Here is a 15,292-nt window from a genome sequence, read left to right as displayed (position 1 = left end):
CATCTTCCCAGTCCCTCCCTCCTTAGAGCACACCCAGGCCCCCTGGTACCCAGCACCGCTGCCCTGAGCTCAGCCCTGCCCCTGGCCACCTCCAGCAGGACTGGAGGTGCTCTGCCTGCTGCCTGGCTGCAGTGGGGGCCTCTCCTTGCCCTTCTCAAAAAGCTGGATCTTCTCCTCCCACTTATCAGCTCTTGACCACAATTTCCTTCTGTCACCTCGGAAATTCTAGGCTCTTCCTGGTGTGCTCCTGAGTTCTTCCTTTCATCTAAGAACGGTCTATCCCTGCTACTGAATCAGCTGGAAGGGAGGAAGGGGTGCATCTCCAGCCCTTTCATCCTCGCTGGCACATAAAAGCAGTTCTCACCTGTGCAGGTATGACCGGCTGTCATCGCAGCCTACAGCCAGTGCTGAGGGCTCGATTTTCTGCCTGAAATTCCAGTTCTTAGATCTTCAGATGATCTGAAGTCCTTCCTGGTTCTGTCTGAAAATTCCCCAGCGAGACTACCAACAACTGCATGTTTTCTGGGCTATTTCTGTTGTTTTTGGGTCAAAAGTGTGCCAGGAAAGGCAGCTTCCATATATGCTAGACACTGGTGATCCCATTAGTCCAAATCTTTTAACTACATCCCTTCACTGCTTCCCTGGTGGCTCAGACAGTAAAGAATCTGCCTGCAGTGCAGCAGACCCGGGTTCGATCCTTGGGTTGGGAAGATCTCTTGGAGAAGGGAATGGCTACCCACTCCAATATTCTTGCTTGGACAGAGGAGCCTGGCGGGCTACAGTCCATGGGGCTACAAAGAGTCAGACATGACTGAGCGACTAGTACAACACTCACTGCAAACCATGCCAGGTGATTATCCGACTCTGTATCCTCGACAGCATTGAAAAGTGGGGAATACTATTAATTTGGCCCATTTTTTGGCTTTGTCATTGATTTTATTTAGGAACTCGTGGTTTTATATGTTTGTTTATGGTTCAAGAGATTATGAACAAAAACACCAACATAAATAAATGATGAGTAATTTATACTAAAAATGGTACAAGTAAGGTTCAGATTCAGTAAGTAAAAGACACTACAGAAAAGAAAAACATGGTGGTTAAATGCATAAGGCACAGTAATTGTGACAGTGAAGTCAGGGTGAGAGAAAGAAACCCAGAGTGTATTTTATTTCACAGATGACTCTTGGGTTCATTTTAACTAAAAGCTTTGTACTTAAAATAGGAATGCACACTGATTCGTAAAAATTATCTGATGGGAGAATTCAATCGTGCCATTCTGAAATTGTTGAATAGCTATAAAATTATGTTCTCTATTCAAGAGAGGTTTAAAAACTTCAGGAAAAGAAGTCTTTACACACTGTAATTGTTAGTTATTCAGGTTGTACAGTGTATTTTACACTAAATTATAGTGATGCTGGGCCTTAATCATGCCATGAGTCTAAGTTTTTAGCAATTTTCATTTGATATAGATTAGAAAAAATTAGTGGGGCCCATATGAGCTTCTGAAAATCAGGAGGAGATTAAACGAAATTGTCTTGTGTTAGGAAGTCCACTCTGGGATGTGTCTCTAGCTACGATCTAGGTCACAGATCAGAGAGGAGGAGCCACCCCCAGGCAACAGAGCTTCAGGGATCCTAAGAGGTCTTAGCGCCCTATTCTCAGCACTACCATGAGGCTACCATTAATGGGCTTCACCATTCAATCATAATCTACGCTGGCAACAAAGACTCATGTCCACTTGTCACCAGGACAGTTTTAATACCAAGATCGTATTGCAAGTTCTTTCGATTGCAAGGAGATCAAACCAGTCAATCCTAAAGGAAACCAACCCTGAATATTCATTGGAAGTGCTGATGCTGAAATTGAAGCTCCAATACTCTGGCCACCTGATGCAAAGAGCTGACTCATTAGAAAAGGCCCTGATGCTGGGAAAGATTGAAGGCAAGAGTAGAAGGGGATGACAGAGGATAAGATAGTTGGATGGCATCACTGACGCAATGCATGTGAGTTTGAGGAACCTCCGGGAAATGTTAAAGGACAGGGAAACCCAGCGTGCTACAGTCCATGGGGTCACAAAGAGTCGGACACGACCGAGCGACTTAACAACAACAACATATACATGTTAACCATAATTTTCATGTTACAGCGCTTTCCCGAAGAGCAACTCTTTGCTGGAGAAACACATGCTCACAGACGTCAGCTGGCCCAGGAGTCTGAACTGGCGCCCGGGACGAATCTGCTGGCAAAATCAGGATCCTCCTCTCTTAATGAACATCATCAGAGAGAGAGAGCCAAACCCGGCTTTAGGCCCAAGATCTAGCAGGATATTTACTGACCAGAGCACAGAGCCCTGGTGAAAACAGAAAACAAAACCCAACAAAGCAGAAAAAGAAACGACGACAAACCCTCGCCAAAAAAACTCAAATGCTTTTCTGTTCAAAGTTTCCTAATACAAATATATTTCAGTACTATTGAAAATTCAGTTTTGGTCTAAAAAACCCAAGCCTTGGGTTACCATTTTCTACAGACTTCTTGGCATGATTCTGGTGGGAGAGGGGTGGAAAGAGTGGTCTGTTTGGGAAGGCTACGTGAGATCATGTTCGTTAGTGGGCTTCACTCCGTGAGGTCTGGCCATGCAAAGGGTCCCCGCTTTCCTCCCCTGCAGGACCAGCCCCCTCCCAAAGCTCCTGTCAGCACGCTACCTGCCATTCCTGGTATCGTGCTGCCGCATATTCTTGATAAAATGAATCTTCTTAAAGTTCTTTGGTCTGGGCGAACCTGAGAGAGTTCGACATCTGAAAAACAAAGCCATTTCAAAAACACAGTCAGTCGGTCTCGGATAGCTGAGACATCTCCACACAAAGACAGGAAGGAAAGACCAGACGAACGGTTTGAGTCACCCCAAGGATAACGAGGACCTTGTGGCTAGAATCGAGGAAGCTTAAAAAAAAAAACAACAATCCAACAGACAGACAACTTCCTTGAGAATACTTCCTTGATAATAATTTATATGGCTCTGAAGAGCCAGCTAATGAAAGCTATTGCCCTTAATTCCAATAACATAACCTACATGGATTCCAAAGACATTATTTGTTCCCGTCATCTTAAAAAAGAATCCTTCCACATCGACACAGGTATAATGAACGGAAAACTGGAAATTCAACGAATTCAGAGGCAGGGAAAAACACTGGCAAATTCAGTTTAAAAACAACCCTGAATCATTTTTCTTCTATAGCAGGACTCTGCCTTGAGTCCCCTGGACTATTGCCTCAACACTCACCTTGCCTATGTTTGGAAGTCACAGCTTTACTTTGAATGAGAAGCAGAGACCTGGCTAGTGGCTGTTTGTTTTTGTTTTTTTAGATAAATTTTAAATAAATATTTGTTCAACAAATTGACTTGGATTCTAATTAATTTTCCCTAGAATATATGACATGTGCATGCACTGCAGGAATAACAGAGCAGAAAGGTTTTATTTGTGTATATTTTTTCAAAGTTACCTGGCAAAATTCTAAGACACATAACTGCAACAACAGCTAAGATAAAAAGCAAAATCCCAACAAATGAGAATCTGAAGTTTGGTCTTATCTTGAGAAAGGGAGCAATGTCCTCTCTAGTTGGGTTTTTGCTGCCAAAATTTTTTGTTTACTTAAACCTTTCTGACCATAGACCCCGAGAGCTGGTTTCTGGGATCACATCAGATGTGGGTCCCAAGAAGTGGTGCCCAGGTTCCCAAAGCCACACTGAGGGTCTGAGCTGGGCTGTCACCTGAGTTCAGTCAGTTCTGAACTTGGAGGCTTCAGGTAAGAAAACAGCAAGGTGACCCAAGGAGGAGGTAAACCTGAGGGCAGTGGGGTGTGGGGGCCCTTTGGGGGGGCAAAGGATTAAGGAATGTTCAGAGTCACACACCTGCCCCTCAGTTCTGATCTTTACTCTCCCCCAGAGGCCTGAAAGGGGCTTCTCAAGTGGTACTAATGGTAAAGAATCCACCTGTCAATATAGGAGACATTAAGAGACATGGGTTCAATCCCTGGGTTGGGAAGATCCCCTGGAGAAGGGAATGGCTACCCTGGTATGGAGCCTGGTGGGCTACAGCCCAGGGGGTTGCAAAGAGTCGGATACGACAGAAGCGACATACCACGCCCTTACGCAGGGGCCTGAAGGGAAATTAGGGGACAGCCCCGGTCTAGACTTCAGGGTGTACATTCCCCTGAAACCCCCTTTCCTGCCCTCCAGGAAGGGCCAGTCTTCCTAGAAGCTGCTTCCTAGGGAGCACTGAAAATTATTTTTTTCCCATAGAAACAGCACCTTAAAATAGAATTTATCTTGAAAAAAAAATACAGTGAAGTGAATGAGTGGTCAAAGCAATGACATGGTAGCTGTACCTGGTGACTTTCATCAGGAAAGGAGGGTTCCCTGGGCATTGGGTCTAGAGGCAGGAAGATCCCCTGCCAGTCATGTCCACTTCACCAGAGTGAAGTGTCCACAGCTCATGGCCACAGCCCGAGTGGCCCTGCCAGCATCCACTCCAGCTCACTACCAACCCTAGTGATCTATCACTAGTAATATCCCCTGGAGCTCTTGTGACAATTACACTTGAAGATTTCTATAAGAGCTTCATACGCTGTCAAGTGATACGTTCAAATACACATGTTCATGTCCATACATATGTGTGTGTGTTAGTCGCTCAGCTGTGTCTGACTCTTTGGAACCCCCCATGAACTGTAGCCCACCAGGCTCCTCTGTCCATGGAATTCTCCAGGCAAGAATACTGGAGTAGGTAGCCATTCCCTTCTCTAGAGGATCTTCCCAACCCAGGGCTCGAACCTGGATCTCTGGCATTGAAGGTGAACTCCTTACCCTCTGAGCAATCAGGGAAACCCACTCTTTGGGACCCCATGGGCTGTAGCCTGTCAGGCTCCTCTGTTTCTCCAGGCAAGAATACTGGAGTTGGTAACCATTCCCTTCTCCAGGGGATCTTCCCAACCCAGGGATCGAACCCAGGTCTCCTGCATTGCAGGTGGATTCTTTACTGTCTGAGCTACCAGGGAAGGCCCATATGTACACACACGTAACATTTCAAGTGTTGTGATTATTATTAAAACTTTTAACTACAAAGGGTGCATATTTTGTTACTATTTGCTTCCTATATTCTTAAAACTGTAGTCCTGGGACTTCCCTGATGGTCTAGTGATTAAGGCTCTGAGCTTCCAATGCATGGGGTGTGGGGGATCTGATCCTCAGTTGGGGAACTAAGATCCTACTTGCTGTGCGATGTGGCCAAAAAAGTATTTAAAAAAAAACAAAAACCCCGCAGCCTTTATTAAGGGTCCTTTCTTGGTTTTTAAATAGATTCTTTTAAAGACAGGCAGTGCCCCACCTGAGGGCATTCTATAGATGCTTCCTGTGGACCTCAGGAAGGGTTTGAATCAGGAAAGACACTCACTGGTCCCACTCCCCACTCTGAGCTTCCAAACCCAGATCCAGCCTTCCTGGGGTCCAAAGAGCTACAGCCTCACTCTGCCTTCTCGAGGCCGCACTTGGGAGCAGACCTAGCACCTTGAAGGGTCTCAGTTCTACCCCCAGAATGACTGTTAGAGTCTGCAGGCCACTCAAGGTCCCCCACTGTCTCTCTCACACACGGCAGAAAGTTCTAGAAATATGTAGTCACTGGAGAGAGGAGGATCCTTGAAGGCATAAATGTGTGCTTCCACTGGTTTCTGGACAGGCATTCAGGAGCATCCTTACACACTTAGCCTGTGCCCTCGCCCCTTCCTCCACTGCCCCTACCCAGATGCAGAGTTTCCAGGCTCCCGAGTCTAGATGAGGGCAGTGGGCTAAAAGCTGAACTGTGACGACACCCTCCTATGACCTTGAGCTGCTCCCAGTCTCCATGCCTGTAGAAAGAGGTGCTGTTACCCTTGGATTTAGACACAAAATCTTTCAGTCTTCAGCTGGAACCAGAAGTTGGCAAAAGGGCACTGGCGTGTGTTGGCACTGGTAATTACTGAATGGTACAGCAGACAGCACCCCTCAATCCAGACAGGCTGGAGACCAGGGCCGGTGGTGATGGCTGCCACACCTGCGGTTAGCCAAACAGAGGTTTTTCTGGACACCTAACAGACAGCCTAGGTTCTTATTTCTGGGAGACCAGGTACCACCAGACAATGTGGAAAACCCCCATCTAAAGGCTCTCACGGTTAATGCTCAAATCTTGGAGTTCAAGGTGGATACAAGAAACTAACCTGTGATGTGCAAGAGAAAAGTGAAACTTTTAAAAAGATAATTGAGCACCAAGTTGCTTCAGTCATGTCCAACTCTTTGTGACCCTATGGACTGTAGCCTGCCAGGCTCCTCTGTCCATGTGATTCTCCAGGCAAGAACACTGGAGTGGGTTGCCATTTCCTACTCCAGGGGATCTTCCCAACACAGGGATCGAAACTGTGTCTCTTACGTCTCTGTATTGGCAGGTGGGTTCTTTACCATTAGCTCCATCTGGGAAAGGCCCAAAAAGATAACTGAAGAGGTGCCTTATTTCTATATTAGCATACAATTCTAACTGCAAAGGGACTTCCCTGGTGGCTCAGTGATAAAGAATCTGCCTGCCAATGCAGAAGATGTGGGTTAGATCCCTGGGTCAGGAAAATCCCCCTGGAGAAGAAAATGGCAACCTGCTCCAGTATTCTTGCCTGGGAAATTCCGTGGACACATTGAAGGAGCCTGACCCACTGTAGTCCATGGGATCACAAAAGAGCTGGACACGACTGAGTGACTACACAACAACAACAATGCTGATGATCTAGCCTTTGGAATTGCAAGCTGTATGTTATGTTGTGTGTGTGTGTTTTTAAAGCGTTCAGCTATCACCACCCCAGACCTAAGAAACACTTTAAGGAACTGTGGCATTGGCAACAATTGCCAAGGAAACCGGAAGACTGAGCACTCAGGTTAAAGCAGGTTAAGCAAGGAAGAAACTAATTTCAAAGCTGCCTGCATTAATGTGTAAATATCCATTTAAAACCATACATTATAAGTGACGCAAAATTAAATTAGGATAGAATTAAATTAGAAACTAATTTAATGAAAGATTAGCTCTTTCTTGTTAGCACTGATTACAGGATACACCTAATTATGCAAAAGGTTTTTAATAGATGCCTTGAAGCAGTTTGTTCTGAGTGCTGACTTTGAAAGCAAGTTGGGCGAATAGCCTTCCGCCCCCGCAGTTCCCAAAACACTTTGGCGTCATTACTGGTACATTCATTTCTCAGAATGGAAAGGACCTTAGAGATCAGTCAATTTGTCCCTTCCATTTTACAGGTGGGAAAACGGAGGCCTCAGCATAAGTAAATGAGTTTCCAAAGCCATGTAAGCAGTTAGTATAAAAATGGGGCGAAAAATTCAAATCCCCTGACTCCCAAACTGTTGCCCCTTCTGCGACTTTTATGTCTTAGGAGCAAGTTTCTAAGTACATATCAGAATTTTTTATCGAAGTATAGCTGATTTACAACTTTGTGTTGGTTTCTGGTATATGGCGAAGTGATTCACACATGTATCTCTCTGTGTGTGTATTTATTCTTTTCCATTATGGCTTATTACAGAACACTGACGACAGTTCCCTGTGCTCTACAGTAGGATCTCGTTGTTGATTTTATACATAGTTGTTTGTATCTGCTAATCCCAAATTCCTAATTTATCCCTCCCCTACCCACTTTGGGGCTTCCTTGCTGGCTCGGTGGTAAAGAATCTGCCTGCCAATGGGTTCAATCCTTGGGTCAGGAAGATCCCCTGGAGTTGGAAATGGTAACCCACTCCAGTATTCTTGCCTGGGAAATCCCATGGACAGAGGAGACTGGCAGCTATAGTCAAAAGAGTTGGACATGAACAGGACAACCTCTTTCAATAACCATGAGTTTGATTTCTATGTCTGTTTCTATGGTAAGCATCAGAAATTTTTTAATTAAAGAAAGTCCACTAGGGAAAATCTAGACTTCTTAAACTGCCCAACTCCCCTGATTTTGACTTATTTTTTAAACTTTGTATTTACACAAGATTTGTTGGAAATTAAGAACAGCACTCTGTACGTAGAAGCTGGATGAATTTACAGTTAAGGCAAATCAGCCATTCCATTTTTACTCTGACCGTTTGTGGCATCATAGGCCTGAGAGCCAGAGGACAAAGGACCCACCTGGGCGATGCTGAGAGAGGGTACAGGGATGATGGGACACCTGACCAGGAACACGGCGCCGGGCTCCTCCTACGCCCCCTCTTTACCACAGGAACCCCTAAGGGGGTGACATTACCACCTTGCTCGAATGACCGTGCTCCCTGCAGCCTCTCCAAACTCCAGGGCCTTTGCAGTTCTGTTCACTGATGGGCATCAATTGTGCTCACATGCCGAAGCCACTCGGTGCCACTTGAGGACGTTTCTCCCCCGCATTCACTAATTAACTTGGGCCACTTAAGAGAGACTGACAGGAGAACACTTGCCCCGGGCCACGTGGATCACAGCCACACGCCATCAGCCTAACATGGTCCCTTGCTATGAACATTTTCTTTTTTTCAATATTTATTTTATTTACTATTTGTTTGGCCGTGCCAGGGCTTAGTTGTGTATCAAACCTGGGCCCCCCTGCATTGGGAGCATGGAGTCTTGGCCACAGAACCATGAGGGAAGTCCCTTGGATGTTTTCAGAAAGCCATCAAAAGTGGAAATCAGACTGTCTGGCCCTGACTTTCTGTTTAGAATGATGTCGGTGATGAGACTCACAGTCACGGACGCTTCGGAGCAGATCCCAGGCCTGTCTGCGCTCCACGCTTTATAACCAGGCGGTCCATGGACATGACCTGTGGCCTGGGAGTGAGGCTCTGTGCAGGGAAGGGGCCGGCTCCAGGGGGAGACTCTCCCTCCATCTCAGCCTGCCAGCATCCCCCGTAAACCCGCAGCACACCATCCTACCTGCCTACCCCGCTGCCCCAGCCCCCTGTGCTGACCCCGTCTTCCCTCAGCCTCTCCTCCACCGGCCAGCCCAGTAGGAGCTTCAGTGAGGACTGAGGGGGACGCGGTGTGGGCCCCCTGCACTCCAGGAGGGCCAGGGGAACCGAGCAAGATGACAGGAAGGAGAGCTGCCAGTCAGAAGCCAGGCACAGCTCCGCAACTGCTGTCGCCCACCGCCCCCTCCATCCCCCCAAAAAAAGTTGCCTTGAAAGCACTTTTCTAATCCGGAGGGAGAAACGGAACACTTTCAGCCCTGAGGGAGCACTCATAGGTGTCTTACCCTTGTCCCCAGCACCTGACCGTGGAGGAACTTAGGGCCCCGTTAACCAAGTCAGAGACTGCAATGCCTGTGTCCCCTCTGCAAAAGCCAGAGCAGGGTCACATTCTTCTCCATCAAGCAACAATTTTCAAAAAGAAAGGGTCATAGCACCCGAATTCACACGCACACCGGGCTATCCTGGTACATGGTTGGGATTTCACAGCATTCTCCTTCTAATATTCCAAAGGGTTGGGGTTTCCAAACTGAGTCTGGGGATCAGATTGTCATTTTTAGAATTTAATTCTGTAAATAAAGACCTGGAAAAGAAAAGCAAACTTTGGCCTCCTTCTTGTATTGCAGGCCATTCACATACACATAAACGCAACAGAAAACTGACCTCCGTAGAGGGGCATTCTCCTCAATGTCTTCCAGGGTCTCCAAGGATGATCGCTGGGAGATGAGGCGACGTCTGCAGAGAGAGGGAAAAAAATCTAGGTGTTAAAACTGCGTCATGAAATGGATCAGGAATTTCCGTAAAGCTAAAACTGTTCTAAAATAAAGTCTGTAAAAAAAAAAATCAGACGAAAGGTGTCTTTAAAAGGCTGTCATACTCTCAGACTGTACCCTCAATGCCAAGCCCATCTTGCCTTGCTGAATCCTGACATTCTCCCTGGGAAGAAACGAGACGTGATGGAGACATTGTATGCTGCCAAGTAACAAAACCAGACAAGGTGCCTCTTACTGCATATAAGTTTGGCACTGTGTGTGCACGAGTGTGCTCAGTCGCTAAGTCGTGCCCCACTCTTTTGAGACCCCATGGACTGTAGCCCTCCAGGCTCTTCAGTCCATGGGATTTTTTAGGCAAGAATACTGGAATGGATTGCCATTTCCTCCTCCAGTGGATCTTCCTGACCCAGGGACCAAACTCGCATCTCCTGCATTGGCAGGCAGATTCTTTACCACTGAGCCACCTGGGAAGCCCATTGGTACTGTGTGCCCTTTTCCTAGAGCATTAGATATGTTTTTAGTATTCAAATACTGTTAAATATTGAAATATCAGTGGTCGGAACCAGCTTTAGCTGATAAATATTAAATTTTAAAACCATACTAAATAAAATATCAAAATCAGTAGGAGGCAATAAATAAAACTTATGGTCTCAGGGACTTCCCTGGTGGTCGAGTAGGTAAGACTCCATGCTGCCAATGCAGGGGACTCAGGTTCCATCCCCGTTTGGAAAGCTAAGGTCCCACATGCCTTGTGGCACAGCCAAAAGATCAAAACTTACCATCTCTGGTTGGCCGTGATTTCAAAAGCAACTAGAAACACAGATGACATCATTTCCCCAGGAGAATTTCTCAGTGACCATTAAGAATATATATCAGGACATAACTAGGCAAAACACAAATGCTTTCCAGATGCTAAAGAACTGAAAACCACCTGCCCAAACCTCCTTGATCTTCCTTTGTCCAACTGAAATAAGAATGGGTCCTAGATAACTCAGAATATCTGATACAGGGACCGGGTTGGGTGATGGTTGGCAATGTCACAATAAATCCATTTGAATAAAGACCATCACTTCATAATACAATAGGTGATTTGGCTGATGGTGGGGGGTGGTGGTGATCAGAAAAAAATCTGATTCAATCTTTACCTTGGAAAGGACTAAAATTAGGATGTCTATTTTATATTCACTTGACAACATTTAGGTTAAGAACATGCAATTATAACCAAGGTCTAATTTGTCATTAAAAAAATGAAATGTTTTTTGCTTTGTTCTGTGTGTATTGTTTCTGACCAACCATGTGGCTACCTTTTTGTTTCACATTTTATTTTTAATAAGAAAGGTCATTTTTGCAAACCATTTGAGGGCTTCATCGATTTTCTCAGAGCCTGTCTTCATCTTTTTAAAAAATATTTATTTATTTGGCTATGTCGAGTCTTAGTTGCAGCATATGGGATCTCTGATCTTTAAGGTGGCATTCAGGATCTAGTTCCCTGACTAGGGATTGAACCCGGGCCCCCTGCATTGGGAATGTGGCGTCTTAGCCACTGGACCACCAGGCAAGTCCCGTCTTCATATTTTGACATCAAGTCCTTTCTAAAACACTCAGCATGTTCTCCCTGCTTTTCTCTCCAGTGACCCTTGTCCATCCACGTGTGAGAACTGGAAGCACTCCGACATCACCTTCAGTGTCTTCATGACATGCTGACCTTTTATAAGATATGCAGTTTTATTCTGCAGTTAACTTACACTGAATTTCCATTTCTCTAATGTTGCCAGATTTCCAACAGTTAGCCAGACTGGAGGCAATGGCCTTGGGGAGACACTGGTCTTAACCGAGGGGTAGGGAACTGATTTTATAGGTGGGGATTTGAAAGGAACCCAATTCTTGAGCAAGCAAGAGCTCTCTATGCAGCCCCATGAGTCCGGGGACTTGGCTCACCAGGACCCCTGTGACCCTGTGGTTGAAGGAAGGGGCCACTTCATCTACTGAGGTCAGTTCCTCCGGGTGCCAGGTCTGGCTGGAATGTAGCTGCAGGCTGGGATGGGGGCCTAGTTAGTCCCACTCCCATCCACCAGAGCTCTCAGAGATAGGCGTCGCCATGCTCCCCACCCAAGGGATGGTGTGATGCTACAAGGAGCATGTGTGCTGGGGCAGACAGACTGAGATTTCAATCCTGGAGTCTGGAAGCTTTGGAACCTTAGAAAACTTCTTAATCCTTGAGCCTCAGTCTCCTCATCTATGAAATGGGGAGATGAGAAAAACTAAGAGAGAGACATAAAGTCCATGGTACAGAACAGTTCATGACTAGGAGCTCCTGGGTTTTCATTATCACTCCAGTTCCTGCCACCGGGGCTGCACCGTGACCCATAACCCTCCCCACTCAGTTGATGAGGTCATCTTGGCTCTCTTAGCTCTGGCAGCTCCTCCAACCCCAGCCAGCGTCTAGACTGTCACTCCAAACACCCTGTGCCTGAGTCAACCTGTGACACGTGCTCCCTCCACTCCTGCCCCTCCTTGTAAGCAGAACTAACTTGGTGTCACATGTGCTGCTGCACCGGTAACATATATAAATTGTGTATGCTGCTTCTCACCTAATACCAACATCTCCTCCAATGGGCATGTGATTAAAATGATAATTTACTCTGTCTACTTCTGGATAATGTTCTGAGTTGTTAAGTCAAAAGTGAAATATTATTTTAGGTATGCACCTCTAGACTGTCATTAGACAACCTATTCACAGGCAGAAATAAGTGTATGGGTTTCGGACCCTGAAAATCCCAACAAATTCCGTCAAACTCCAAGCCTTCCTTTCTAGAACAGCATCATCAGGTGACAGGTAAACACACTTGGCTCGACCTGCAACCGGGGTGACTGCAATGACCGTACAGCTTCAAGCTCTCCCTTCCTTCAATCATCCTCACAGGGGTCAACCAGGAAGCCCTGTGGTCAGCCCTGGGCAGCAAAGATACAGCCAAGGTTGCAGCAAAGGCCCGGCAAGTGCATTCTGCCCACCCGCCCAACCACACCAACAGCGAGCCTGGCCTGTTGGGACCGCAAAGCTGACCCCGGCTTGACTCCTGTCTTCAAGGGCTCATATTCAAGGAGGAATCCGTGGGACCATCAGCAGGGAATTCCATTAACAATCCCTCGAGCTCCTCTGGCATTTGGGGCTGCCCCTCCTCCCACCTCAAAAATGGTGAGGCCAGTCCTCCAGTTGCGAATGCCAAGTGAACCCACAGAGGACACATCAAGCCCTGTAGGGTACCCTGAGGCTCACAGGCTCCTGTCCAGCACTCAGACCTGGAGGTTCACCTTGGAAAACTAGGTCCAGTCCCACAAACACACAATCTGACAATTTCCTAATCTAAAAGCCACTCCCAGCATGCTCTTTGAAAAATAATCAAATTAGGATACATCTTTCTATGTATTTATAAGGATTTGTTTTCTAAAAGCTATTAAATCAGGTATTCTCTTCATGAGTTGAACAGCTATAAATTCTCTCTTTCTCTCTCTCACACACACAGAGGCACTCTTAAGGTCTGGATTCCTTAAAGGGAAAAAAATCCAAAACTCAAATGCCCAACTGTTCCTTTAAATTCAGCAAACGTGCCTCCCGTCTTCATGAACAGAACCAAGCTATATACTCTTTAAGATGCACATACAGAGCTTGGAAAGAACTACCATGGATCCTTATAAAGAAACCATCATATGCATGTACACACTGCTATATTTAAAATGGATAACCAACAAGGATCCACGAAATAGCACAGGGAACTCGGCTCAGTGTTACGTGGAAGCCTGGATGGGAGGGAGTTTGGGGGAGAACGGATACGTGTATATGTATGGCTGAGACCCACACACACATATATATGTATGGCTGGTGGATATGCTGTCCCACCAGCATATCATAGTGTTAATCAGCTATACTCCAATATAAAATAAAAAGTTAAAAAAAAAAAAGAAATTGTCACATGGCAGCAGGAAAACAAAGATGTGATCCCTGCCCTTCCTGCCACAAAGGGCCTGCCCTGTGGTGATCGCTCATCTCTGCCCCCTACCACCCAGCTACATCCTTCCAGGCTGTGTAAGAACATCTTCCCTTGCCTTCTATTCTCAGAAAGCCCCAAATGAAAGGGAAGGCTAAGAATAGGTGGCCAGCCTTCACCAGACACTTTTCACACTGCCGTCTGCCTCATAAACCAAGTCCATGACTGTGCAGACTCCTAACCATTGGGCACGGTTAACAAGCAGAGGTCTTTGCATATTTTAATGACTGATGAGGAATACTCAGCCTTGGACCAAAACAGCATGCCCCCTTATTAACCAAGCAGACATTCAATAACAGCCCAAGCATTCTGCGTCGACATCACTACATGGATGGCTGAGTCCTCAGAATTCAGGGTCCCCTCTGTTATCTGACAACTATTATCTGGGTCCTTCCACACTGGCCACCAACACTTTTGAGGCCGATGTGGTTCACATTCAACACTCATAGGTGAGTCAGCCTCCCTAAAGCCCCCAGGCTCATTTTAGAGTATTATCCTTTGAAGGCTGGACTCTGCTGGGGCAAGAAAATGCCAATACCTGATGTGTTTGTCTATCTAGATATACCTACGTGGACCGACTAATTCACTTCTTATTCGGGCTAATGGTTGACGGTGGTGCAAGTCACCTAGGACCCAGGGCTGGTCACAGTGGAGTCCTGGCAGTGGAGCCTCATCAAGGTGGACACTGGACTCACTGATGTCCCTGCTGACCAGTGAGGTCAGGGCAGGGTCATCCTGGGTCCCTCTGCTCAGGGTAATTCCCTTATCGGGTGACCCAGGGCAGCAGCTTGGCCCCAAATCCAGTGTCAGGTAGTGGGCACCAGCGGGCACAGCTCTGGCCCCTGATGTAGGACCAAGAGGAGATAAGGAAGGTGATCCCTGGTCCGACAAGTAAGTCGGGTTGGATCAATGCTCTCCACCCTGGCTACACCCAGGGAACGCGCACCATCTCTGGGAGAAAAACTCAAGCTTTGAGAGTAAGAAGAAACCCTGACCACCTGGGCCAACAAATTGCTATCCTGTGTGGCTCTGCTTCTCCCCATGTAAGGAACCCCCTTCCCGGCTGTAAGACAGGCCACTGGACGGGGCGTGAGGGCCCCATGGATTGCTCAGCTATACAGGGGATGTGCCAGCTGAGGTCATAATTACTTCAAATCCATCTAGACAGTTATCATGATCAAAAAAGCCCAAACAAACAAAACCTCCAACCACAGAACTTTTTCCTCTAGTCACCAGATACCTATACACTTGTAATTTATTTGCTTTGTTACTTGTGTCCTTCTCACACTGACCACCTCCTTCCTGTTGGAAAAAAAGTGATGACTCCAGGGGATTTCCCCAGTGGTCCAGTGGTTAGGACTCCATGGTCCCACTGCAGGGGGCCTGGGTTTGATCGCTGGTTGGGGAATCGTGATCCTGCAAACATTACAGTGTGACCAAAAAATAAAAATTAAAAAACCAAAACAAGTACAGAGATAATAACAC

General features: G+C 46.5%; 1 protein-coding gene across 1 annotated transcript in view; it reads right to left on the bottom strand.

The window, feature by feature from the left end:
• Nucleotides 1-15,292, bottom strand: part of CABLES1 (Cdk5 and Abl enzyme substrate 1) — a 116,943-nt gene that overhangs the window by 44,086 nt on the left and 57,565 nt on the right. Inside the window, exons 2-3 of the mRNA XM_010828918.1 lie at nt 9,652-9,723; nt 2,703-2,795 (exon numbers count right to left, since the gene is read on the bottom strand). Of these exons, the coding sequence (XP_010827220.1) occupies nt 2,703-2,731 (29 nt within the window). The 5' untranslated portion in view covers nt 2,732-2,795; nt 9,652-9,723. The remainder of the gene's footprint in view (nt 1-2,702; nt 2,796-9,651; nt 9,724-15,292) is intronic.

The sequence above is a fragment of the Bison bison genome, unplaced genomic scaffold (genome assembly GCF_000754665.1).
Source record: "Bison bison bison isolate TAMUID 2011002044 unplaced genomic scaffold, Bison_UMD1.0 scf7180017864498, whole genome shotgun sequence".
NCBI classification, from domain to species: domain Eukaryota; kingdom Metazoa; phylum Chordata; class Mammalia; order Artiodactyla; family Bovidae; genus Bison; species Bison bison.
This window is presented reverse-complemented; position numbering and strand designations above follow the sequence as displayed.